Genomic DNA, 23,207 nt, shown 5'->3' with positions numbered 1-23,207 from the left:
GAACGCTTTGTGGGTTTTGAGCCCATTACTAGCCATACAGGTGAAAGTTTGGCTAACTGTGTCATGTCTGTGTTGGAAAATCTAGGGTTAGAGCTGTCAAATTGCAGGGGGCAGGCTTATGATAATGCCAGCAACATGTCAGGGAGGTATAATGGGTTGCAGGCTCACTTAAAGAAAAGCAACCCATTAATACACTATATTCCATGTGCAGCTCACTCTTTGAATTTGGTGGGAGTCAACAGCATTGACAGATGTGGAAATGAAGTCTCTAAGTATTTTGACTTGATTCAGTCTATTTACAACTTCACAACTGCATCCACACACCGATGGGACAGGGTATTTGGCAATTCCAACATAGATCTCACACTTAAAGCTTTATCCAACACGCGTTGGAGTTGCCGTGCAGAATCTACCAAAGCACTGTGGCAGAACTACAGTAAAATAAAAGCAGCACTACAGGTTATTTCCACTGATGACACAGAGAAACGAGACACACGAACTGAAGCTGACAGTCTAGTGCGGAAGCTGGATTCACTTGAGATGGCCTTCATGGCAGGCTTTTGGGACACTGTTCTGTCCAGATTTCAGGCCACAAGTCTGCAACTTCAAAAAGCAGACATGGACCTTGGTACAGCAGTTAGATTGCTGGAATCTCTGCGCACCTTTGTTCTCTCCCAAAGAGATCTATTTGATCATTTTGAGCAGAAAGCCTTAAACATGTTGGGTGGCACCCCATCTTACAGGGCTGAACGGACGAGGAAACGTAAAAAGTTTGCTGATGAATCAGCATCCCCAGATGTTGTGCTTGAGGGAAGGCAACTGTTTCAAATAGAGACATTTATTGCCTCTATTGATCAACTGAGTTCAAGCCTTAATCACCGTCTGGAGGCCTACAAACATCTGAACAATTTGTTCAGTGTCCTTTTCTCTTTGGATACAGAGTCCAATGCTTCAGTCCTTCACAAGGCCAAGATTCTCACTGAATCATACCCATCTGACCTCAATGAAAGTCTTGGACAGGAGCTTATACAGTTCAAATCTTTTATACAGCTCAACAACACTGATGAGGAGAGGACCCCTTCAGGACTGCTCAAAACAATAATACATTTTGGACTACAGCCTACGTTTCCTAATACATACATTGCGCTACAGATTTTTCTCACTCTACCGGTCAGTAACTGTGAGGGAGAACGCTCATTCTCTCTTTTGTCAAGAGTAAAAAATGAGCTGCGCACAAGAATGACTCAGAAAAGATTAAATGCGTTATCTCTAATGGCAATTGAGAGTGAGCTGACAAGAGAGTTGGACTTCAATGATGTGGTGGATGATTTTGCAAAATTGAAAGCACGAAAGAAACCCCTTGCTTAAAGGTGCACTGTGTAAGATTTTTAGGTTATTTCCAGAATTCACCCATTCACTAATGTTAGGCTACCTGTTTTCATGAATACTTACCACCACCATAAAATTCTAAGTATCCATTATGACTTGGAGAATTGCACTTTTGCCATTTCTGGGAAGTGTCACCTGGATTGTGAAGATAGGATTGACTTTAGGCAGAAGCTTGGTGCTTTCTCTGGCAAACTGAACCTCAAGCTTCATTCTCTGCAGCTTTGCATTCTTGTGCAGACTTTCATCCACAAGGAACTTTTCAACTTCCCCACTATCGTGAAGGGGCCATCAAAAGATTTCAGTGTGTCCAGCATGTCTAGTCTCTTACTCTCCTTTCTTTGAGCCATCTCTTGTTTCTCATCTGCCCTACTCTCGAATTTTGCCTTCATGAATTTACTCCAGTTGAGTTCAACCTCCCTTTTTGCTTGTGCTGCTGCCTTGAAACCTCTGAAGCTCCTGGCTCTTCTGTAAAATTATTGACCTATTGACTGCGTTCAGTGTGCCCAACTTCTTCAGTTTGTAGTCCACCTTGCCACATTGTCTCTCCATCCCAATGTTGTGCACAGGGGTGCCATCAATGTTACTAGCCTGTTCACTGACAGGGTCCATTGGGAAGGTCTCCTCATCCATCCTCTGCCTGGCCAGGACAGTCTTCAGATGGGGCAGCATGAGATCTGTCAGCTGCTTCACTTCATCCAAGTATTCGGCAGCCACGTCTGACACTGAGTTCAGGACATGTCCAGTGCCTGTCCAGCCACTATAGCATTCTTGGAAATGGGCTATCTTGACCTGCATGCAGCCCTTGTACCATGAACTGGCCTACACCTTTCTTTGTGGTGCTCTCCGATGCATGTTATCATTTTACCTTTCTCCTTCTCCTCAAGCTTAACCACAAATAGATACAGACTTTGAGCCTCAATTTGCTGCACAGCTGCCGTTATGCCAATGTGTTTTCCTAAGATATTATTTTATTTTTAATGATAGAAGGGAGGAAACGGGGGCAAAAATCATGTCCGATTTAGTTTTTTGGGTGGGTTGGGGGGTTTATTTCATGATAGCTACCAACTTCCAATACATAATATCTCTCAAATGACCCAATGCACCATCACTGAAGTGGGCGTAATCATTTTCAAAAATGTTTATTTTTAGGCCATTTATCCCCTCCCCCTGTGTCTGTGTGAAACCTGTGCTTGTCAGTGTCTGTGTGGTATACCTAATAGTGTGTGTGCAGTATGTGCACTCTTCTGTACAGTACAGTGTGCATGTCTGTTCACAGTATACAGTATTTCTTGCATAGTGCGTGCGTGTGTGTGCGCCCACACGCGCGGGGGGTTGAGGGGCCAAGACCATGTCAGGCCCAGGGGGCCAAAATTTCTTAATCCGCCCCTGGGTTTACCCTATATAAAACTCTTTTTGAACCACATCTAAACTACTGTAATGTCATCTGGTGTAACACCTTCCCTACCTACCTTCACAAATTAGAATCCATGCCAAAGAAAATCATACGGGCCCTGTCATGGTCCAAGTTTAATGCCCCCACTCGACATCTATTTCATAATTATCATCTTTTAAGACTGACAGAGTTCAATATTGATCAAAATGCTTGTTTAACCTATCAAGTCATCCACAGGCTGAGTCTTAGGCTTTGTAGCTTGGTTCCTATCTACCATCCCCAGCATGCCCACAACACTCTTGGATCTGATATCAGGTAAACATTGTCTACTGGCTTGTACCGATCTAAGTGTTGTATGCAGGGGACCTAAGATTTGGAACCGGCTTAATGAGAGCCTCAAGATGCAGTATCCATTCTCCAACTTCAAAAAGAAACTGAAAACTTACCTATTAACCACCTATCTCTAATGCTTCATGTGGGGTTGACTACTGTTGGGTTTTGCATGGTCGAATGAATGTATGTATGTGTATGCGTGCTTTAGTATTATTATCTTGTGTTTATCATATAGTGTTGTTTTTGTTGTTGTTGTGCTTGCTACCATTTTCATCATTCCATGTATATACTGTCCTCTGGACCCCCTATCAAAAGCTTCTTCTAGCTTATTTGGGGGACCTTTTCACTTACCATTATCTTTAAATGATATTCACTACTATTGAAATTGTTCTATGGTATTGTGAATAAACTTGAAACTTGAACTTAATGATACAAAATATTTGTCCATGAATGTTTTATATTTACAAAAACAAATGTAAAGTACAGCATTATTTCTTCATGAAACATATTTGTATGGTGAAAACAAACCATTCATTCGGGAGGAGCTCAAAGTAATGGAGCTCCTACGCATCGAGGAGCCAGATGAGGCGATTCCCCCGAACGCCTTCCTAGGACAGTGTTTAGGGCACATCTGACCAGTAGGAGGCCACAAGGAAGACCCATGACAGCTTGGGGAAACTATGTCTCCCGGCTGGACAAAGTGGCTGGGGAGAGGGAAGTCTGGGCCTCTCTGCCTAAGCTGCTGCCCCTGCGACCCGACCTCAGATAAGCAGAAGATGGATGGATGGAAAACAAACACCACAATTTTTTTGCCGCAGAAAACATTTACAAAAGGGACTCATAGTTTATTTTTTACTGTAGTCAGCATCTTCCTTTTCATAAGCAGAAACAAACTTGTTGATGTAGTCACAGCAAAAAACAAATAACGGTGTTAATAGTCCTGTTTTAGTCATGAATGTTGCGGCTCATTTCTTCTTGGCTGCTCTCTTGCCCTCTCCCTTCTTTGGTACGCCTTTCCCTCGCAGCTTCCTCAGGCGACGCATCTCTTCCTTGAAATCCTCATGCTCGTCCCTACAAACCAGTGAAAGGAGACGTGTAAACAGACGTTTAAACGTTTAAATAATTGGTATCAGTTTGCAATAGAACATAGACTACAATTTCCTATACTTATTTCACAACAAATAAATTTGGACAGCCGCAAAATAATTGTGTGCAACAGGAAGTGTGTCTTGCATCATGCATTAAAGGCCTACTGAAATGAATTTTTTTTATTTAAACGGGGATAGCAGATCTATTCTATGTGTCATACTTGATCATTTCGCGATATTGCCATATTTTTGCTGAAAGGATTTAGTATAGAACAACGACGATAAAGTTTGCAACTTTTGGTATCTGATAAAAAAAAGGCTTGCACCTACCGGAAGTAGCGTGACGTAGTCAGTTGAACATATACGCAAAGTTCCCTATTGTTTACAATGATGGCCGCATGAAGTGAGAGAGATTCGGACCGAGAAAGCGACAATTTCCCCATTAATTTGAGCGAGGATGAAAGATTTGTGGATGAGTAAAGTGCAAGTGAAGGACTAGTGGGGAGTTGAAGCTATTCAGATAGGGAAGATGCTGTGAGAGCCGGGGGTGACCTGATATTCAGCTGGGAATGACTACAACAGTAAATAAACACAAGACATATATATACTCTATTAGCCACAACACAACCAGGCTTATATTTAATATGCCACAAATTAATCCTGCATAAAAACACCTGCGTGTTTGTTATGCTAGCTCCTAGCTCCTCTGCTAGCTCCTAGCTCCATAGAACACGCCAATACAATTCAAACACCTGATCAACACACACAATCACTCAGCCCAAAAGACCGTTTACCTAACCCAAGGTTCATAAAGCTTATATATTTTTTAAAAGTTACGTACGTGACGCGCACATACGGTCAAGTTATCGAATGTTTAGCAGCCAAGGCTGCATACTCACGGTACCTGATATTCAGCTGGGAATGACTACAACAGTAAATAAACACAAGACATATATATACTCTATTAGCCACAACACAACCAGGCTTATATTTAATATGCCACAAATTAATCCTGCATAATAACACCTGCGTGTTTGTTATGCTAGCTCCTAGCTCCTCTGCTAGCTCCTAGCTCCATAGAACACGCCAATACAATTCAAACACCCGATCAACACACACAATCACTCAGCCCAAAAGACCGTTCACCTAACCCAAGGTTCATAAAGCTTATATATTTTAAAAAAGTTACGTACGTGACGCGCGCGTACGGTACGGTACGTGTTATGCTAGCTCCTAGCTCCTCTGCTAGCTCCTAGCTCCATAGAACACGCCAATACAATTCAAACACATGATCAACACACACAATCACTAAGCCCAAAAGACAGTTCACCTAACCCAAGGTTCATAAAGCTTATATATTTAAAAAAAGTTACGTACATACGCAAAAAAAAGCCAAAGCTGCATACTCACAGTAGCACGTCTGCGTCTTTGTCATCCAAATCAAAGTAATCCTGGTAAGAGTCTGTGTTGTCCCAGTTCTCTACAGGCGTCTGTGTATCCAAATCAAAAGTCCTCCTGGTTAGAGTCTCTGTTATCCGAGTTCTTCCATCTTGACTGCATCTTTCGGGAATGTAAACAAAGAAGCGCCGGCTGTGTACTGTTGTGGCTGACTACGTTCGAAAAATACGTCCATTTCGCACCGACAACTTTCTTCTTTGCTTGCTCGGCTTCCTTCTCCATAATGCAATGAACATGATTGAAACAGATTCACGAACACAGATGTCCAGAATACTGTGGAATTATGAAATGAAAACAGAGCTTTTTCGTATCGGCTTCAATGTGGAAGGCATACCCGTGTTCGTCGGGCTACGTCACACGCATACGTCATCCTCAGAGGCGTTTCGAACCGGAAGTTTAGCGGCAAATTTAAAATGTCACTTTATAAGTTAACCCGGCCGTATTGGCATGTGTTATAATGTTAAGATTTCATCATTGATATATAAACTATCAGACTGCGTGGTCGGTAGTAGTGGCTTTCAGTAGGCCTTTAAATACAAGTGGTCATAAAAGGCGCAGTATTTGCCATTTGAGCAGCGATCCAGCCATACAGGGTACCTCCACAAGCGCGGCGTGGAAGCGTGGAGAACAACTCCATAAGCTTGCCTAGCGATAGTGCTAAGACAGAGCCTGTAGACATTTCCCTGTCATTTTTTAACAGCCCGAGGTTAGTTTGCAGACCACTGCAAAACATTTTCTTGGCCGGTGGCACATTGCAGAGTTAAATTAATAATGAAAAATAGAGCAAAAAGGAAACATATAGCAAAAAGACAATGTAATGATAAAAAGCTGAAATGTTGATACTGATAAGTAACAATAATAACTGAAATATTTGTCTTTAAATACATGTACAGTGGTACTCCGGCCAATGTGCAAAACCAACTTTTCTGAACTGATGGTCATGTTTTTGTGTATTTGGGATCTGCATAAGTCACGAAAATTTGAAATCAAACCGTGGAGACATTGTGCAGGTCTATATAAAATATGCTTGCCTTCCTTCATACTTCATCGAGCCGTTTGGAATTTGCTCTGTCCTGTGCCGTCAACGGACATCTCCATATATGCGAGAAATATACCCAAAGATCTTTGCGCGAGTCTACCATTGTAGTCCGATGCTGGAGTCAATAAGCTCCTTATTTCGCTATCCTCTCTCTCTTATTGTAAGGCAGATTGGCTTGTACATGCACCCTCTGCTGTTTCCATTTCTAATACAAAATAGCGTACAGTTCTAACTTATATCTGTCAGTATACGCCAATACAAAAAAATACAACACGGCTGATGAGGAGAAGACACTTGCCAAAGTGGAGGCACGTAAATAAGACTGCATGGCGCATCTGAAGAGACAGTCAGAAAGCGACTTGAAGATGGTCTGTAAAACATAATCTATGCAACATTTTGACAAAAAAACCACCAATGCATGTTATGTAGACCACAAGATACTGTTTTAGATGTAGAAAATCATAATATGACCCTTTTAAGCCTGACCAAAGCAAGTTTTCCAATAGGAAGGAAACCATGTAAATCAAAAAAATCCATTCCACCCCAAAATATGTTAACACAAAGCACTCTTATTTATAGAACAGTTACAACTTAACAGGTTGAAAACAATGAATATTATCAAGGCTTTTGTCAGGCTGATTTAAAAAAAAACCCAAAAAAAACTAATCAAATATACTAAAAAAGAAGACACTCATTAAAACTGATGCAACTAAATTTACATATAATCCGCAGTACTAAAATACATAAATTCTAACTAAATTACTAATAAAAATAACATGTTTCTTAAATACAGTAAACTGTCAAAATTAAAGTGCAAATTAAAATACAGCTTCACCACTTTAGTCAGAATGTTTGCACTTAAGAAACTATGATTTTAACTTTAGACTTTGTTTAATATTATCATTACTGCCACAAGTGGTGTAAATGTGTATTACGACTGAGTACCGCTGCGGTCCATATGGACCACAGCTGAGAAACAGATATTTTTTGGCAGCCCTCTAGGAGGAGCTCGAGGCCCCATGGTTAAGAGACACTGCTATGGACCACAAGGGGCTAGCAGCTACAAAACAGCCAAACACACATGTAATAAGTGTCCTTAATAGAACAATATTGCAGTCTGAAACACCACACTTTTCAACATAAAGAAGTATCAAATAGTCGAATATTACTTCCACATACAAAGTCTCCAGTAACAAACATGTCCGCATTATCTAACTTACTCTGTCATGAGCTTAGCTTTAATAACTGACCACTAGATGACGCCAAAACAAATTATTCTTCCACTTCCATTTGGTCCTGAGTAGTCGTGAGTTCAATCCCGGGCTCGGGATCTTTCTGTGTGGAGTTTGCATGTTCTCCCCGTGACTGCGTGGGTTCCCTCCGGGTACTCCGGCTTCCTCCCACCTCCAAAGACATGCACCTGGGGATAGGTTGATTGGCAACACTAAAATTGGCCCTAGTGTGTGAATGTGAGTGTGAATGTTGTCTGTCTATCTGTGTTGGCCCTGTGATGAGGTGGCGACTTGTCCAGGGTGTACCCCGCCTTCCGCCCGATTGTAGCTGAGATAGGCTCCAGCGCCCCCCGTGACCCCGAAGGGAATAAGCGGTAGAAAATGGATGGATGGATGGCACTTCCATTTAAAGACTGCATTAGTCTGTAATAAGTTGAGTTTTTCATATATATTTGATTGTTCTGTAATTTTACTTGATCAAGCCTTTTCAAACATTGTACACTACAAAATATTATGAGTATGTACTATGATTTTTGCTGATATATCTGATTTTTATCAGTATTGCCCAATAGTAAAAGTTCCAATACCGATATTGTATCAGAAGAAAAAAAAAAGTGGTATCGGGACAACACTTGCTAAAGCTTTTCTCTATCTCAACATCTCCACCTACAATTATAAACCTTAAAGAGGTTCTATCCTGCTCATTTCACTTTTAATATAATATTGAATCATATTGGCATACTTAAGTTTATTTTAACAAAATACTCCATAAATATCAAGGTTGTGTAATGTCAGTAAATAGATGGGTATTGAAAGTGACTTGTTGTCGCAAAGACCATAATGTTCCATTTGTTTGTCGCGCTGCCTTTTCAAGCTATTTTAATTTAGGATACCTAAATGACAATTCCATTAAACGTTTTAAACTAAATATCCTCTGGCATATGTCACCTAATTACATTTATCCAACACAGCCAAAATGGCTGTCACAAAATGCAAATTACCTGAATAATCCCATGAACCTGAGCTTCTTGGTCATGGCGTAGTAAACATTATGTTGTGGGTACCAGTCATACACATCCTTCTTCTTGGCAAAGGGAGGCTCCCGGAACAGCTCAACCACCTTCATGGATTTGGAGTCTGTGGTACGCACAACATTTCCGAAGATCTGGGCGCTCAACCGAGACATGCGCAGTGCATAATTGGAAAGACCGGCCATACCTGCTGACAGTAGCAGACAGAAGTGAATATGAGAGGGGAAGAATTGAAATAAATGCTGAAATAGGGCTGGGCGATATGGTCTTTTTTTAATATCTCAATATTTTTAGGCCATATCGCGATACACAATATATATCTCAATATTTTGCCTTAGCTTTGAATTAACACTTGATACATATAATCACACCGGTATGATGATTCTATGTGTCTACATTAAAACATTCTTGTTCATACAGCATTAATATATGCTCATTTTAAACAGGGGCGCCACTGACTCCCATCGTTAAAGGTTTGTTTGATATACTTTGAATTACTTTTTTAAAAATGTGTATTTTTTTAATTTTTTTAACAAGGCACTTACTGTAACATACATCTATATCTGCAATAGGGCTGGGTATCTGTACTCCATACCTTTCAGGTATCGACCGAAACAACCCGATACCAAGTAGTATCGAAAGTGCGTCCGTCAAACGATACCTGCAATCCTTTTTTGTACCCAGATCAAGAAAAAAATACTGTGTCTATGGTTTTGCTCGCAGCCAATCACTGCAAGCATTCGATTCAATGCGCCATGTGATTGGTCCACCGCCGCAACAACAATAGTTTGTATGGTGGTAGAGCGGGTTGAAGCAGTACACAATTGACTGTTCATCATTCCGAGATGCCGGCAGCAAAGCGGTAAAAGGTATGGTTGTACTAGACGCCTGTGGCGCCGGGTACAAATAAATGCACACCATGCGGCAAGATTTCAGGGAAAACGGGGAATACCAGCAATATGATTAAACACCTCATCAGGCACGGAGCAAACTTAAGGGTGGAGAACTGTACTGTGTTATAAAAGCCGGCTTCTACAACACCAGCATCGTTGTCATCTCAACAGAACACTGCTCAACCGTCGATAACTTCAGGTAATGTATAAATGGTTACTATGTTAACAGTACTCATCCTTTGTGTGTTAAAACATGTATTGTCAAGTAAATCGTTTTGGGCATGTTGTAGGCATGTGAGCTAATGCTAGCTTAGCTTGTTCACTAATTTCACAGCCAAAATAACACTGTTGTACATGTCTGTTCAGTTATTTAATAAATATTTGAGCCCTTAGAAATCTTGAATGGGGAGGAGTGGTGAAAATTACGCAACATACTGCATTTTCACATGATTAATATCGAATGAAGTACTCAGTTGGTATCTGTATCGTTTTAAGGGTACTGGTATCAAAAAAATGTAAACGATACCCAGCCCTAATCTGCAACCTGACAAAAAGTAGACTTTTAAATGATCAGTATTGTGAATAGGGTTGCAAAAGGGTGGAAAGTTTACGGTAAATTTCCGGAAACTTTCCGTAAATTTACCACGGGAAGTTAAGCCCGGGAAGCTTGGAAATATTGAACATTTGATTAATCAAAGTTGGACACCGTCCATGGGAATTAATGGAAATTAACAGGAAATTTGGGGTAATTTATACTAACCATCATATACAGACAAACATTTTGTGGTCATAATAAGCAGACATGCATGCAAACATTTGTAATACAAATGTATTTTTGTGAGCAGAACTTCATCAAAAATGTTGTATGTAATCTTGTATATGATATTGTAATTCAAACAAAGATTACAACAAAGAAAACCATGGTAACAGTGACTGCGTGCATGAAAATAACTGCCTTAAAACAGGTTGATGGAAGTGAAAAAGTCTTCACGCATGCGTGGACCGAGTGTGTCTTCCGGTACCGATTGAGTAGTTACAGTAAAAAGAGAAATACAAAATGTGTGCTGCAGAGAAGGAAAAACGTGTGGATGAAACAGGAATAGTCATGTCGACAGTATGGCAGTTTTCTTTTTTTCCAACCCACGTCTGTACCCTATTCGGGTGTACGGAAACAGGTAGGAACAGCCCAGTGCAGGGCAGTATAAATAAAATAAATGCCAAAATACAACAAATGTGCTCCAATGATTTGGTCCAATAATATTTAAATAATAATTACTGCAAAACATGAATTCATTTTCATACTTAAATAAGAATAACAGACCAAATTAAATGTTACATGTAACTTCCTGGCAGTAAACCGGCAGAATAAAGTTATTTTCAGGTTTCTCTATGTTCACATTTAGACCTAGACAAACTTTAATGATCCACAAGGGAACTTGTTCCACACAGTAGCTAAATTACAAAGGATGGAAAGTGTAAGGATGAAAAGGATAATGCAGGTATAAAGTAGACAAAAAATGTACCGTAGTAGCAATATATTTCTTCACACATGGCAATATTTTGTTATTGCACCTTCATTAAATAGGTTAAGTGTTTATTGTGATTTTAGAATTATCTTTACATTGATTGTTTTCCATGGTTGTGTTGACATGTCCTTTCCTTTCTGCCTTGATAGCCGAGGCAATTATAATCAAAGGGAGGTTATATTTGAAATAAAAAAAGTGAGCATTTCTTATGTTTTTTCTCCTGGTCCATATTTTCCGTAGGTCATAAACATATCAATAAGTATCGATATCCATCAATATAAAACACTTATTTCGCGATACCGTTTTCAGCCACATCGCCTCGTCCTAATAATCATATACTTTAAGGTGTCAGGGGTTATATTTTAACATTTTTTATAATTAATTTTCACTGACGAAGTGAACCACTGTTAGACATAACTATGTGGCAGAAGATGCTTTTATTTTTAAGCATATTTTGCACTGAACATTTGTGTGTATTATTAATGGTGAGTAACTAGACAAGTGTAATGTTACGATCCCTTGTGCAAGAGGCAAGTAAACCCTAAACGACTTCTATCAACTGTATGTTTTAGTGAGCACTATCACGATATTGTATGTTGAAAATATCAAGTATAACCCATTAAAATATAATTTGCAGGCGATTACTGTCGCTTTACCTTCCCAGTGCAAACGATAGCCACATGGTACAGTACAGTACAATATGCTGACAGATAATATTTCTTACCTTAACTGTAAGGCTCTATTCACTCTAGTACGGTTGCTTGGGCTCCAAAACACAGGTAATACATCTTAAAACAGAGTCAATATTAGTTTTAATCCATGAACTGGGCAAAAAACTGCTGCTGAGTATAACCTTCACTCGAATAGGTCCACTTCCGCCTATACGTTTGCATCTAAACTGTGATTGGATAGTTGTACGACTTCCGGTTTTATCTAAACTAGTTTTTAATTTCTCCAATGGTTTATGCTTTTTCTATTTTACTTTTAAACATGATGCATTCACTTAACATTAGACCAAATGGACGCGTATGTATTGCTAAAGTGAGCGTAAAGGGCGTTTTATAAGATTTCCCAACAGGAAGTCCGTCATTAACAAGTCCGCCGGTTTTGATGACGCAAAAGTTCCGCTGTTCTATCAGTTTAGGTCATAACTATTCGTCTTTGTTTAGGTTTGGAAAACACCTTTACTCATCATAAAGTTTGTGATCGATTTTTTTAATCATAAGAACCCCTCTCTAACATTTTGGATATATTTTTTCTTTTTCATTTTAAATCTTTATTTTATTTATAATCAACATTCAAGAAAATACATAACAATAATCAAAACAAATAAAGAAACAGTACAAAACAGCACCACGGGGTTGTAAACTCAATAAAGTAACTAAAATAGAATGCAAAATATATATACCGTATTTTCCGCACTATAAGGCACACCTGATTATAAGGCGCACCTATGCTTCCATTAGATGGAGCTGCGCTAAAGGGAATGTCAACAAAACAGTCAGATAGGTCAGTCAAACTTTATTAATAGATAACAAACCAGCGTTCTGAAAACTCTGTTCACTCCCAAAATGAATAAACAGCTGATTTATTATTTTCCCCGAGGTAAAGTCAGTGACGTGGTGTTTTGTTGATCTTTTAACAACAGCAAGGTATAACATGTAGTGCAACATTTATATCACATAGTCGAGGGGAACTTTTCCCTGATTCAATAAACACGTAAAAACCAGTGATACTGTTACAGTAAATCAAACGTTAGTGCAATCACAATATAGTAACACTCGAAATACTGCAGAGCAATAACAATATACCAATAACTCAATGTTGCTCAAACGTTAATGTCCCACAACACAACACACAAAATAAACATGTAAAGCACACTTTATGAAGTTATTCCTCATCCACAAATCCCTCAAATTCTTCTTCTTCAGTGTCCGAATTAAACAGTTGGGCGGATACGGCATCCAACAGTCTCGTCGAAGTCTTCATTGATCAAGTCAGTGTCGCTGCTGCTCTATTCCCGTGTTCTACTGCGTGACTGATCGTCTTAAGTTTAAACTTTGCGTCGTAAGCATGTCTCTTAATAGGAGCCATTTTGGGGTCTTTACATAAACAAACAAATGGAAATGAAACGGCACGCCTCGCGCAGTCATATATCCCAGCATGCACCGCACGTTTCTTCTTCTTCTTCTACGGGGGCGGCTGCTTACTGTAGAAGAAGAACTTCTTCTACGGGGGAAAATTAAGTTGGCGGCTGCTTACCGTAGAAGAAGAAGCACTTCTTCTTCTAAGGGGAAAACTTTATGAAAATGAAGTTTAGGTTTGTTGTGGCTCAATATTGGTCCATATATAAGGCGCACCGGATTATAAGGCGCACTGTCAGCTTTTGAGAAAATTGGAGGTTTTTAGGTGCGCCTTATAGTGCGGAAAATACGGTATGTAAGAAAATGTAAAGCCATAGGCTCAGACAAGTTCCGTAAATAATTCAAATTTGGAGCACAGCTTTATAGTTTTCACGGTTTTTGGTTGTCAGAGGTAGAAAGCGTTTTAAAGTAAAGTTCTAATTCTTTTATAAAGGCACAAAGAACAGGTCGGGTATTGAGAAACTTACATTTATGAAGATAAAACTTAGCCAATAGTATGAGGTTGTGAAGGTAAAATAGGAAGTCCGTCATTGTTAACAAGTCCGCCGGTTTTGTTGACGCAAAGGTTCCGCTGTTCAATCAGTTCAGGTCACAAATATATTTGCCTTTGTTTAGGTTTGAAAAACAGCTTTACTCATCATAAAGTTTGTGTTCAATTTTTGACTCATAAGAACCCCTCCCTAACATTTTGGATATCCGAAAATGGACCACAGTCCCCAAGTGAGGGCCACTAAATCTATTTGAATGGTCACGTGAATATAGCAGGAAGTGATTTCACCCAAACATAAAAGGGAAAAGCGGTAGAAATGGATAGATGGATATAAAGGAACAAGTTAACGAACAATATATACTTTCCCGTTTTAAAGCTCACTTAAAGCAATTTACCAGTAGTAATAACTTTACATGTTGTCAAATATAATGAATACGTATTTTTGGATGATCATCCATCCATCCATTTCCTACCGCTTGTCCCTTTCGGGGTCGCATCATATTAAGCAGAAATAATAGGTCCGGATTCTGAGAGGTAAATGCATTTCACTCTATATGCACGAGGGGGCACCAGATAACGCTGAAAAGAAAACAAACATCATTCCTTTTATCTACTGATGTTGACACTTTTAAGTATATTTTGCATACAGGGGGGGCTGAACTTGGCCTTTTCCTGTGAGATGTCCCTATTGGAATATCCTGGTGGCATATATTAGCGTTGGGCTCTAAAGTATAATAGATCATTACACATTGCACACATTTAATCAATTGACAGAACTAGTATTTATTCTCCAAAAGAGACAAGCGGTAAACAAATGGATGCATTGATGTTTTGAAAAAACACAGTGGATAATGTTTGCCTATTATATATTGTTAAGTGTATTTAGGCAGCACACCAATGCAGCTGGGAGAGGCTCCAGCACCCCCGCTATCCCGAGAGTACATTACCGGTATGTATATATATATATATATATATATATATATATATATATATATATATATATATATATATATATTTATATATGTATGTATATATATATATATTTATATATGTATATATATATATATATATATATATATATATATATATATATATATATATATATATATATATATATATATATATATATATATATATATATATATATATATATATATATATATATATATATATATATATATATATATATATATATATATATATATATATATATATATATATATATATATATATATATATATATATATATATATATATATATGTGTGTGTGTGTGTGTGTGCACAGTCATCCCTTTTGGTTCTGGACCTATACCACAATAAGATAATTTCCGCAAAGTAGGAATTATTTATTATAAATCGGATATTGTCATGGCCCGAGCACAACAAACCTGTATACTACCTTCTAAATACCATTTTTAAAACGAGTATTAGAGCCCTCGAGACATTAAATAACACTCTTTAGTCACTCTTTAGTCACCTTTAGTTATAGTAATATGGGTTTCCATGGCCGAGCAGCTGCATCTAAGCCATCCATCACCAATTCCAATGCAAAGTGTTGGATGCAGTGGTGTAAAGCACGTCGCCACTGGACTCTAGAGCAGTGGAGACACCTTCTCTGAAATGGTGAATCACGCTTTTCTATCTGGCAATCTGATGGACGAGTCTGGGTTTGGAGGTTGCCAGGAGAACGCTACATTTTGGACTGCATTTTGCCGAGTGTGAAATTTGGTGGAGGAAGTATTATGGTGTGGGGTTGGTTTTGCAGGAGTTGGGCTTGGTCCCTTAGTTCCAGGGAAAGGAACTTTGAATGCTCCAGGATACCAACACATTTTGGACAATTCCATGGGATGGCTTTCAAGTTCATGTGTGAGTAAAGGCAGGTGGCCAAATACTTTTGGCAATATAGTGTATATCAAAAAGCTTTAATTGGGAGGTTTGATTTAAGGTCCCCCCTTTTTAGCATGAATAATTTGGTTTTATTGGAGGAGGCACGTGCCGGATAGGTGGTGGTATTTTTAGACAGCTCAATCCAATCCCATGCAGCCCACATTATGCTAACATGCTTGTGCAGACAGATAGGTGTTGATTGGTCGGCGGTCGGGCTCCATCTCTTGCCTCTGCCGTCATCCCGTCATCAGACGTGGGGGGACGCTTTGCTGACTCAACCAGCGAGCCTGGATCCCTCCCCATTCTGCATTCCTCATGCTGCATGGTGTACACACATCAGGTATGTTTTATTTTCCTTGCAAAATGCAGATTGCATATGTGATAATGTTGGGGTGCACGATTTTCGGGGTTTCTCCTGTACCCCCTCTTTCTTTGTCCTTATAAATGCCACCATTTCATTAAAAACATTTTTTTAAAGATGTGCATGTTGTGTTGCTGTTTGCTGAGCTGAGATAAGCGTCCTCGTCTTGTCTCCATCGTGCTGCAGAACAAGACGGAAAAAAGGAGAGGATTATTATTTCCTCTGCAACATCTCGGCTTCCAATTGCAATCCACCAAAAAAAAAAAAAACTCTCCTGAGGTGATGTGAGCTGTAGGAGGAGGAGAAAAAAGGGGGGGATCCGCAGAAAGGAGCTGTCCGTCCTTCGTGGTGCTGATGCGGCTGTGAGGCGAGCATGGCTGCCGGGAAGTTGCTTCTCTACGCCGGGCTCTCGCTGTCTCTATGCGCCCTGGGCATGCTGGCGGTGGCGATGTGCTCCGACCACTGGTACGAGACCGACGCCAGGCGGTACAAGGAGCGCTGCCAGAGCTTCTCCAGCCGCCGCAAGGACCCGGGCTTCATCTACATCCCCAATAACAGCCTGCCGCTGCGGGCCAGCCGGAGCGGCGAGGAGAAGCTGCCCCTGGCCCGCAATCGGCGGCAGCTGTTCGCCATGAGCGCCGCGGACGAGTGCAACAGGCAGTACAACTCCACCAACATGGGGCTTTGGAGGAAGTGCCACCGGCTGGGCTTTGACCAGGCGATCGAAGATCTCATCCGGAAAGGTATGTGGAGGCGAGACTCGGACGTGCAGAAACGTTGGCCTGCAGGCATGTGCTGTGACATCCATAAGGGAGGATCAATTATCCTGCACGGTTGTTCATTTGACCAAAGGCCAAAGAAAAAGGCTTGTTTTCTTGCTGTTATGCAGCAAGTTTCGGGGCTGTTTGTTCTCATGCCTTTTTTTAATTGAGAGCTGATCTGTGTGTGCACTTGCCAGCCTAAATGCTGCTTTGACTGACCTTTCAACTGCAAATAATGACATAATCACTTCTGCTGTATAATGGCTCAACTCAACTGCTCAATATGGTAGGACGCTTTTCTCAATAACAGTATTGGTAGTCCACTGTTGACTATTTAATGCAGTGGTTCTTAACCTGGGTTCGATGGAACCCTAGGGGTTCGGTGAGTCGGGCTCAGGGGTTCGGCGGAGGTCAAGACACACCCGACTCATCGTGTGAATAAAAACTTCTCCCTATCGGCGTATTACGGATACGGCAACAGCTAACTGATTTGCAGGTGTGTAATTTGTTGTGAGTTTATGCACTGTGTTGGTTTTGTTGTTTGAACAAGGTGATGTTCATGCATGGTTCATTTTGTGCACCAGTAAAAAAACATGGTAACACTTTAGTATGGGGAACATATTCACCATTAATTAGTAGCTTATTAACATGCAAATTAGTAACATATTGGCTCTTAACTAGTCATTATTAAGTACTTATTAATGCCTTATTCGGCATGGCCTTATTATAAGCCTAACCCTCTAACCCTGGCCCTAACCCTCTAACCCTAACCCTAACCAAATAACTCTAAATAAAGTCTTTGTTACTTAGAATATGTTCCCTTAGTGTCCAAAAAACTCTAAATGAAGTCTTTATTACTTAGAATATGTTCCCCATACCAAAGTGTTACCAAAAACATATAACTTTGTCTTGAATTTTTTTTTTTTTATTATTATTTTTTTTGATTAATGAAGGGTTTGGTGAATGCGCATATGAAACTGGTGTGGTTCGGTACCTCCAACAAGGTTAAGAACCACTGATTTAATGTGTTTGTTGTTATTTTTCATGATTAAAAACACTATATATGTTTTTAAGGCTGTCAAAATTAACAAGTTGATTGATAAATTGATCACATTAATCATGAACACTTTTAGATTAATCATGCAATGTATTTACTGGGCAGCACGGTGCAACAGGTGTTAGTGCATGTGCCTCACAATACGAAGGTCCTGGGTTCAAACGGGCTCCGGATCTTTCTGTGTGGAGTTTGCATGTTCTACCCGTGACTGCATGGGTTCCCTTTCGGGTACTCCGACTTCCTCCCACCTCCAAAGACATGCACCTGGGGATAGGTTGATTGGTAACACTAAAATTGGCCCTAATGTGTGAATGTGAGACTGAATGTTGTCTGTCTGTGTTGGCCCTGTGATGATGTGGTGACGCGTCCAGGGTGTACCCCGCCTTCCGCCCGAATGCAGCTGATAGGCTCCAGCACCCCCCGCGACCCCAAAAGGGACACGCGGTAGAAAATGGATGGATGGATGGAGGTTGACTATTTCAAATAATCAATCAAAGTTTATTTATATAGCCCTAAATCACAAGTGTCTCAAAGGGCTGCACAAGCCACTACGACATCCTCGGCTCAGATCCCACATCAGGACAAGAAAAAACTCAACCCAGTGGGCACAATGAGAAACCTGGGAGGGGACCGCAGATGTGGGGATGCAATGGATGTCGAGTGGATCTAGTTAATAGTGTGAGAGTCCAGTCCATAGTGGGGCCAGCAGGGGATCATCTTAGGTGGAGACAAGCCAGCAGAGATGTCCCTAACTGATGCACAGATGAGTGGTCCACCCAGGGTCCCGACTTTAAACAGCTAGTGCATCATCTGTGATCACCTTATAACCTCTCCACGCAGGAGAGGGGGGCAGGGCAGAAAAGAGACGGCAGATCAACTGGTCTAAAAGGGGAGTCTATTTAAAGGCTAGACTATACAAATTAGTTATAAGATGGGACTTAAATGCTTCTACTGAGGTAGCATCTCTAACTGTTACCGGAAGGCATTCCAGAGTACTGGAGCCTGAATAGAAAACGCTCTATAGCCCGCAGACTTTTTTGGGGGGCTCTGGGAATCACTAATAAGCCTGGCTTCTTTGAACGCAGATTTCTTGCCGGGACATATGATACAATACAATCAGCAAGATAGGATGGAGCTATACCGTGTAGTATTTTATACGTATAGTAAAACCTTAAAGTCACATCTTAAGTGCACAGGAAGCCAGTGCAGGTGAGCCAGTATAGGCGTAATATGATCAAACTTTCTTGTTGTCAAGTCTAGCAGCCACCTTTTTTTACCAACTGTAATCTTTTATTGCTAGACATAGCATTTGTTTTTTGTTTTTCATTATGAAAAACACTATGTATATTTTTAAACAAACTGCACCCACATCGCTTGATGCCTCATCTGCCTGGAGCTGCTGTGACGTAGGTTACCGTAACAACGCATAAATCACTCAAAAACACAGATTCCAACCATTAGAATACTTTCTCTACTTCAACATTTACGGTAATATGAATACGGCACTGCACATAATGGCGGCTAGAGTTTCGATGTTTAAGGTAAGAAAATATTATTAACGTCCGTCAGACCGAATTAAGATTATCAAAGGGCCGTATTTTGCCCAGTTCTTTCACAGTCAGTGAGCAGATCAATGTCTACGTCAGTACAAAAATGAGTGTTGAGACTCCGACTGGTGTGCTCGCTGGAAAATTTCACTACAAAATACAGCCTGAAAGAATTTTAGGTGAAACTGTAATCCAAGTTTTGAGCAAATAAATAATTCAAGTAAAACATTTAAAAGTGTTCCTAGATGACATTCTGATTGTTGGTGTGTTTTCTTAATTTTACTTAAGCAAATTTTGACTATACAAGTGAGTAATCACCTGTGATTAATCATGATTAATCCAAATTTCGTGTTTTTGAAGTCAGTTTTCATATAATCAATGTTGTAACAATGCCTTGTGCCTGCTAGTTATTATATTAGCTTTTTTTTTTTTAAGGGCGGTTTGTCTCAGATGGTAGCGCGGCCGTCCAGAAACTTGAGGGCTCTTGGTACAAATACAGTTTCCATCATCTTAGTCACTGCTGGTGTGTCCTTGGGCAAGACACTTCAATCACCTTTTTCCCAGAGCCGCTCACACTGGTGTATGAATGTGAATGAATGTTGGCCCTGGGCGCACAATGGCAGCCATGTTCCGCCAGCAGTCACTCATTCACCATCGAGGTGTGAATGAGTGACTGAATGATGGATTTCAAGTTTTCATTAGCGCTTTGAAGTGCTATATAAATCTAATCCATGATTAGTTGTTTTTTTTAAAAATGTATTTTGTTTATTTTTTCAAAAATAGTTACTCAGCAAAATTACATTATTTTCACTTTGTCTATAATTTGAGCTTGAGGGCAAGTTTTTCCGATGGCCTCATTTCGGTCTTTAACATTACTTATGTGTTATTAATAGACTCCTGTAAAGCTAACCTCACTGACCCACATACACACTCGGTATGTTTAAATGCACTGACAAACTAATGATTGACTTAATTTGTTTGAAGCTAACTACACATATAACAACTTTAATAAGGTTTTTACAAGTAGCTTGCAGTTTTGAATCTCTCCTAAGATGTTTTATGGAAAACAAATGAATGTACTTTTAGACATTTTAAAGATGAGATTAACATATCTAGATTATGCGATTGTAAACCAGTTTCCTCTTGAATGTAAACACTCCTATCCAACAATCTATGCAGGTGCTAGTCTTCCCAACGTGATTACCTGGAAGGACAGTAGATGGCACATTTCATGATCAGAACTACAATATTTACATTTGTATGTCTTTGATTCATTAAATAATGTTCATCAAGTGTTCAAACCGTTAGCGTCATTAGATATTTTGAAGGGAGCTAAAGACTCCCAGAAATATCCTAACTTGTTTGGTACAAATTACAATTTTGGGGACTAATTATCATCATTATTATTTGAATAATTATAATCATTGCTATCATTATTATCATTTATAGTGTATTTAATGGAGGTTGAGCCTCTCCTGACTTTAAAAAGTAGTGACAGTTCTGTTTCGAACTATGATCACGGTTACTTGAACACACCACATTTATGTGCTATGAAATGCAAAGATGTGACTTAAAGTGTCTAATGCTGCCTATTTACATCAAAATAGATGTTATCTTAACTTTTATGAGTGACTTATGCCGTAAAGTAGTCTGCACATTTGTAGTTATTTGTGGAGCAGGGTTCTTGCCACCCTCCTCAATGTTGCATAGTGCCAGTCAGAGCGATACAGACCCCCCCGGGCCATGACAGAGGTGTCATTCAACGAGTTGTAAGTCCATGTATCATCCCAAAAGTTATTTTATGAAAGTTGAAAAGTTACTTAGTGCTGGTTTAAGTTGGTCCAGCTAATGTCACCGACTCGGATAGTGAAATACAGTTGATATACGATATACATGACATAAATTTGGCTGATCAATCAATCAATCAATGTTTATTTATATAGCCCTAAATCACAAGTGTCTCAAAGGGCTGATGATCAGTGTTCGGAATAAAGTTAAGTTAAAATTAAAGTACCAATGATTGTCACACGCACACCAGGTGTGGCGAAATTATTCTCTGCATTTGACCCATCACCCCCTGGGAGGTGAGGGGAGCAGTGAGCAGCAGCGGTGGCCGGGCCCGGGAATCATTCTTGGTGATTTAACCCCCAATTCCAACCCTTGATGCTGAGTGCCAAGCAGGGAGGTAATGGGTCCCATTTTTATAGTCTTTGGTATGACCTGGCCAGGGTTTGACCATTAGTAATAGCGCTATTCAATAGAATAGGTGGTTCATATTATATTTGTGTGACAAAAGGCCACTGGTTGGACCATATGATGCCATACATGTATAGAAAATTGAGTGTCTCCATGGTGACAGCCGATATACACGCAAAAAGCTAATTTGAATAGGGAGGTCTGCACCACTTTAGCACTTGTCATCAATTCTCTTTGTAGATCACCAACAACACGGCCACTAATAGTACACACAATTTTATAGTGTGCACATACTGTTTAGCACGTGGTATTTGGATCTTAGTCAGTAAGGCCTTAAGTTGGGAACACCTACCTCTCCTGCTCCATCTTCTTATTCTCTGGCAGTCCAGGGGCCTCCTGTATTAAGAGCTGTGTGGGTTTTTAAATACAAATTGGCATATGTTCAAATCTAGAAAATGTTGCACGCACAAAAAATGGATGTATTAACGTGTGCGCACATTTCTTTGCTACATCCCAATCAAGACCACGCCAAATCAAATACGCAAATCATATTATATACCGCTGTTACTTTTACTAGTAACACGTAATCTAATGAACTACATTGATATACGTTACAACGCCGTTACTGATACGTTTGATGTAACCCGGCATTTTCTTTTGAATGATTTTGTATCAACAAGACGACGTCGGAAGCACAGCAAGTTCAATTCAGGAAATACCTTTTTACTAGCAAAAACAACAACCAGCACCACACTAAAAATGGTCCCCCCCCACCCCCACACATCTTTGAATTTTTCTTGATGCAACTGTCGGTGGAAAAAGTGTTGACTACACCCCCTTGCTCTACAGTTCGAAATATTAGATAATGTCAAATGTATATTTCTGTGAGAGCCATTCTAGTCTGCATGAGATGTGCTAAAGATAAATAGTGAATCACAATGAGCTGCATTGATTTTTCATTCGAGTTGGTGAAGATGATGGAGGCTTTGCTTGGAGAGCCAAGACGCATCTAGAAATCCCTGTTTCCCCCCCCCCCCCCCCCCCCCCCCAAACACACACACACACACACACACACACACACACACACACTTGCTAATGGTACAAGGGCGGACTGTGTGCGTTAAAAGGACAGGAAGCAGCGCTGGGGTTTCTGTTGGATGTTGCTGGACTAAATCCAAGCGTGAAGAGAGAGAGGAGTCTGAATTGTGCTGCAGCTGTGCCTTTATGTGAGCATGCCTCGCTGGCCTCCATGGCCCATCATCTGCAGTAATAGTCAGTCAGAGTGTGTGTATACGTATTTATGTATATACAGTATGCAGTGAGCACATGAATGCCTCCATAGACCAGTATGAGCCATTTTAGTTCTCAGCAACATCAGCTTT

The 23,207-nt window shown here is 40.1% G+C and overlaps 2 protein-coding genes across 4 annotated transcripts in view; one reads left to right on the top strand and one right to left on the bottom strand.

Moving 5' to 3' along the window:
- Nucleotides 1–3,426: 3,426 nt before the first annotated feature.
- On the bottom strand, nt 3,427–12,298 carry mrps33 (mitochondrial ribosomal protein S33). Of its 3 annotated transcripts, XM_062066969.1 has the most exons (4): nt 12,236–12,261; nt 12,107–12,170; nt 8,934–9,150; nt 3,428–4,186 (listed from the first exon to the last, which is right to left on the bottom strand). In XM_062066969.1, the coding sequence occupies exons 3-4, from the start codon at nt 9,146–9,148 to the stop codon at nt 4,081–4,083; spliced, it is 321 nt and encodes a 106-aa protein (XP_061922953.1). In that variant the 5' UTR covers nt 9,149–9,150; nt 12,107–12,170; nt 12,236–12,261; the 3' UTR covers nt 3,428–4,080. The 3 variants fall into 3 exon arrangements, with proteins under 3 accessions (XP_061922954.1, XP_061922953.1, XP_061922951.1); XM_062066970.1 differs by lacking the exon at nt 12,236–12,261 and having other exon boundaries at nt 3,427–4,186; nt 8,934–9,153; XM_062066967.1 differs by having other exon boundaries at nt 3,430–4,186; nt 12,107–12,298.
- Nucleotides 12,299–16,223: 3,925 nt separating this feature from the next.
- The window catches only part of tmem178bb (transmembrane protein 178Bb), a 224,403-nt gene continuing 217,419 nt past the window's right edge, over nt 16,224–23,207 (top strand). Inside the window, exons 1-2 of the mRNA XM_062065686.1 lie at nt 16,224–16,243; nt 16,451–17,007. Of these exons, the coding sequence (XP_061921670.1) occupies nt 16,638–17,007 (370 nt within the window). The 5' untranslated portion in view covers nt 16,224–16,243; nt 16,451–16,637. The remainder of the gene's footprint in view (nt 16,244–16,450; nt 17,008–23,207) is intronic.

The sequence above is a fragment of the Entelurus aequoreus genome, linkage group LG12, assembly GCF_033978785.1.
Source record: "Entelurus aequoreus isolate RoL-2023_Sb linkage group LG12, RoL_Eaeq_v1.1, whole genome shotgun sequence".
Taxonomy (NCBI): Eukaryota; Metazoa; Chordata; class Actinopteri; order Syngnathiformes; family Syngnathidae; genus Entelurus; species Entelurus aequoreus.
The sequence above is the reverse complement of the archived record's forward strand: the minus strand, read 5'-3'. Positions and strand labels throughout refer to the sequence as shown.

Bases quoted from the DNA above. Each gene is read 5' to 3' on its own strand.
- mrps33 (XM_062066967.1), bottom strand. From the start codon at position 9,148: ATGGCCGGTCTTTCCAATTATGCACTGCGCATGTCTCGGTTGAGCGCC. The intron at 4,187-8,933 runs GTAATTTGCATT...ACTGGTTTGTAG, and splicing joins AGGTTCATGGGATTATTCAG to GGACGAGCATGAGGATTTCA.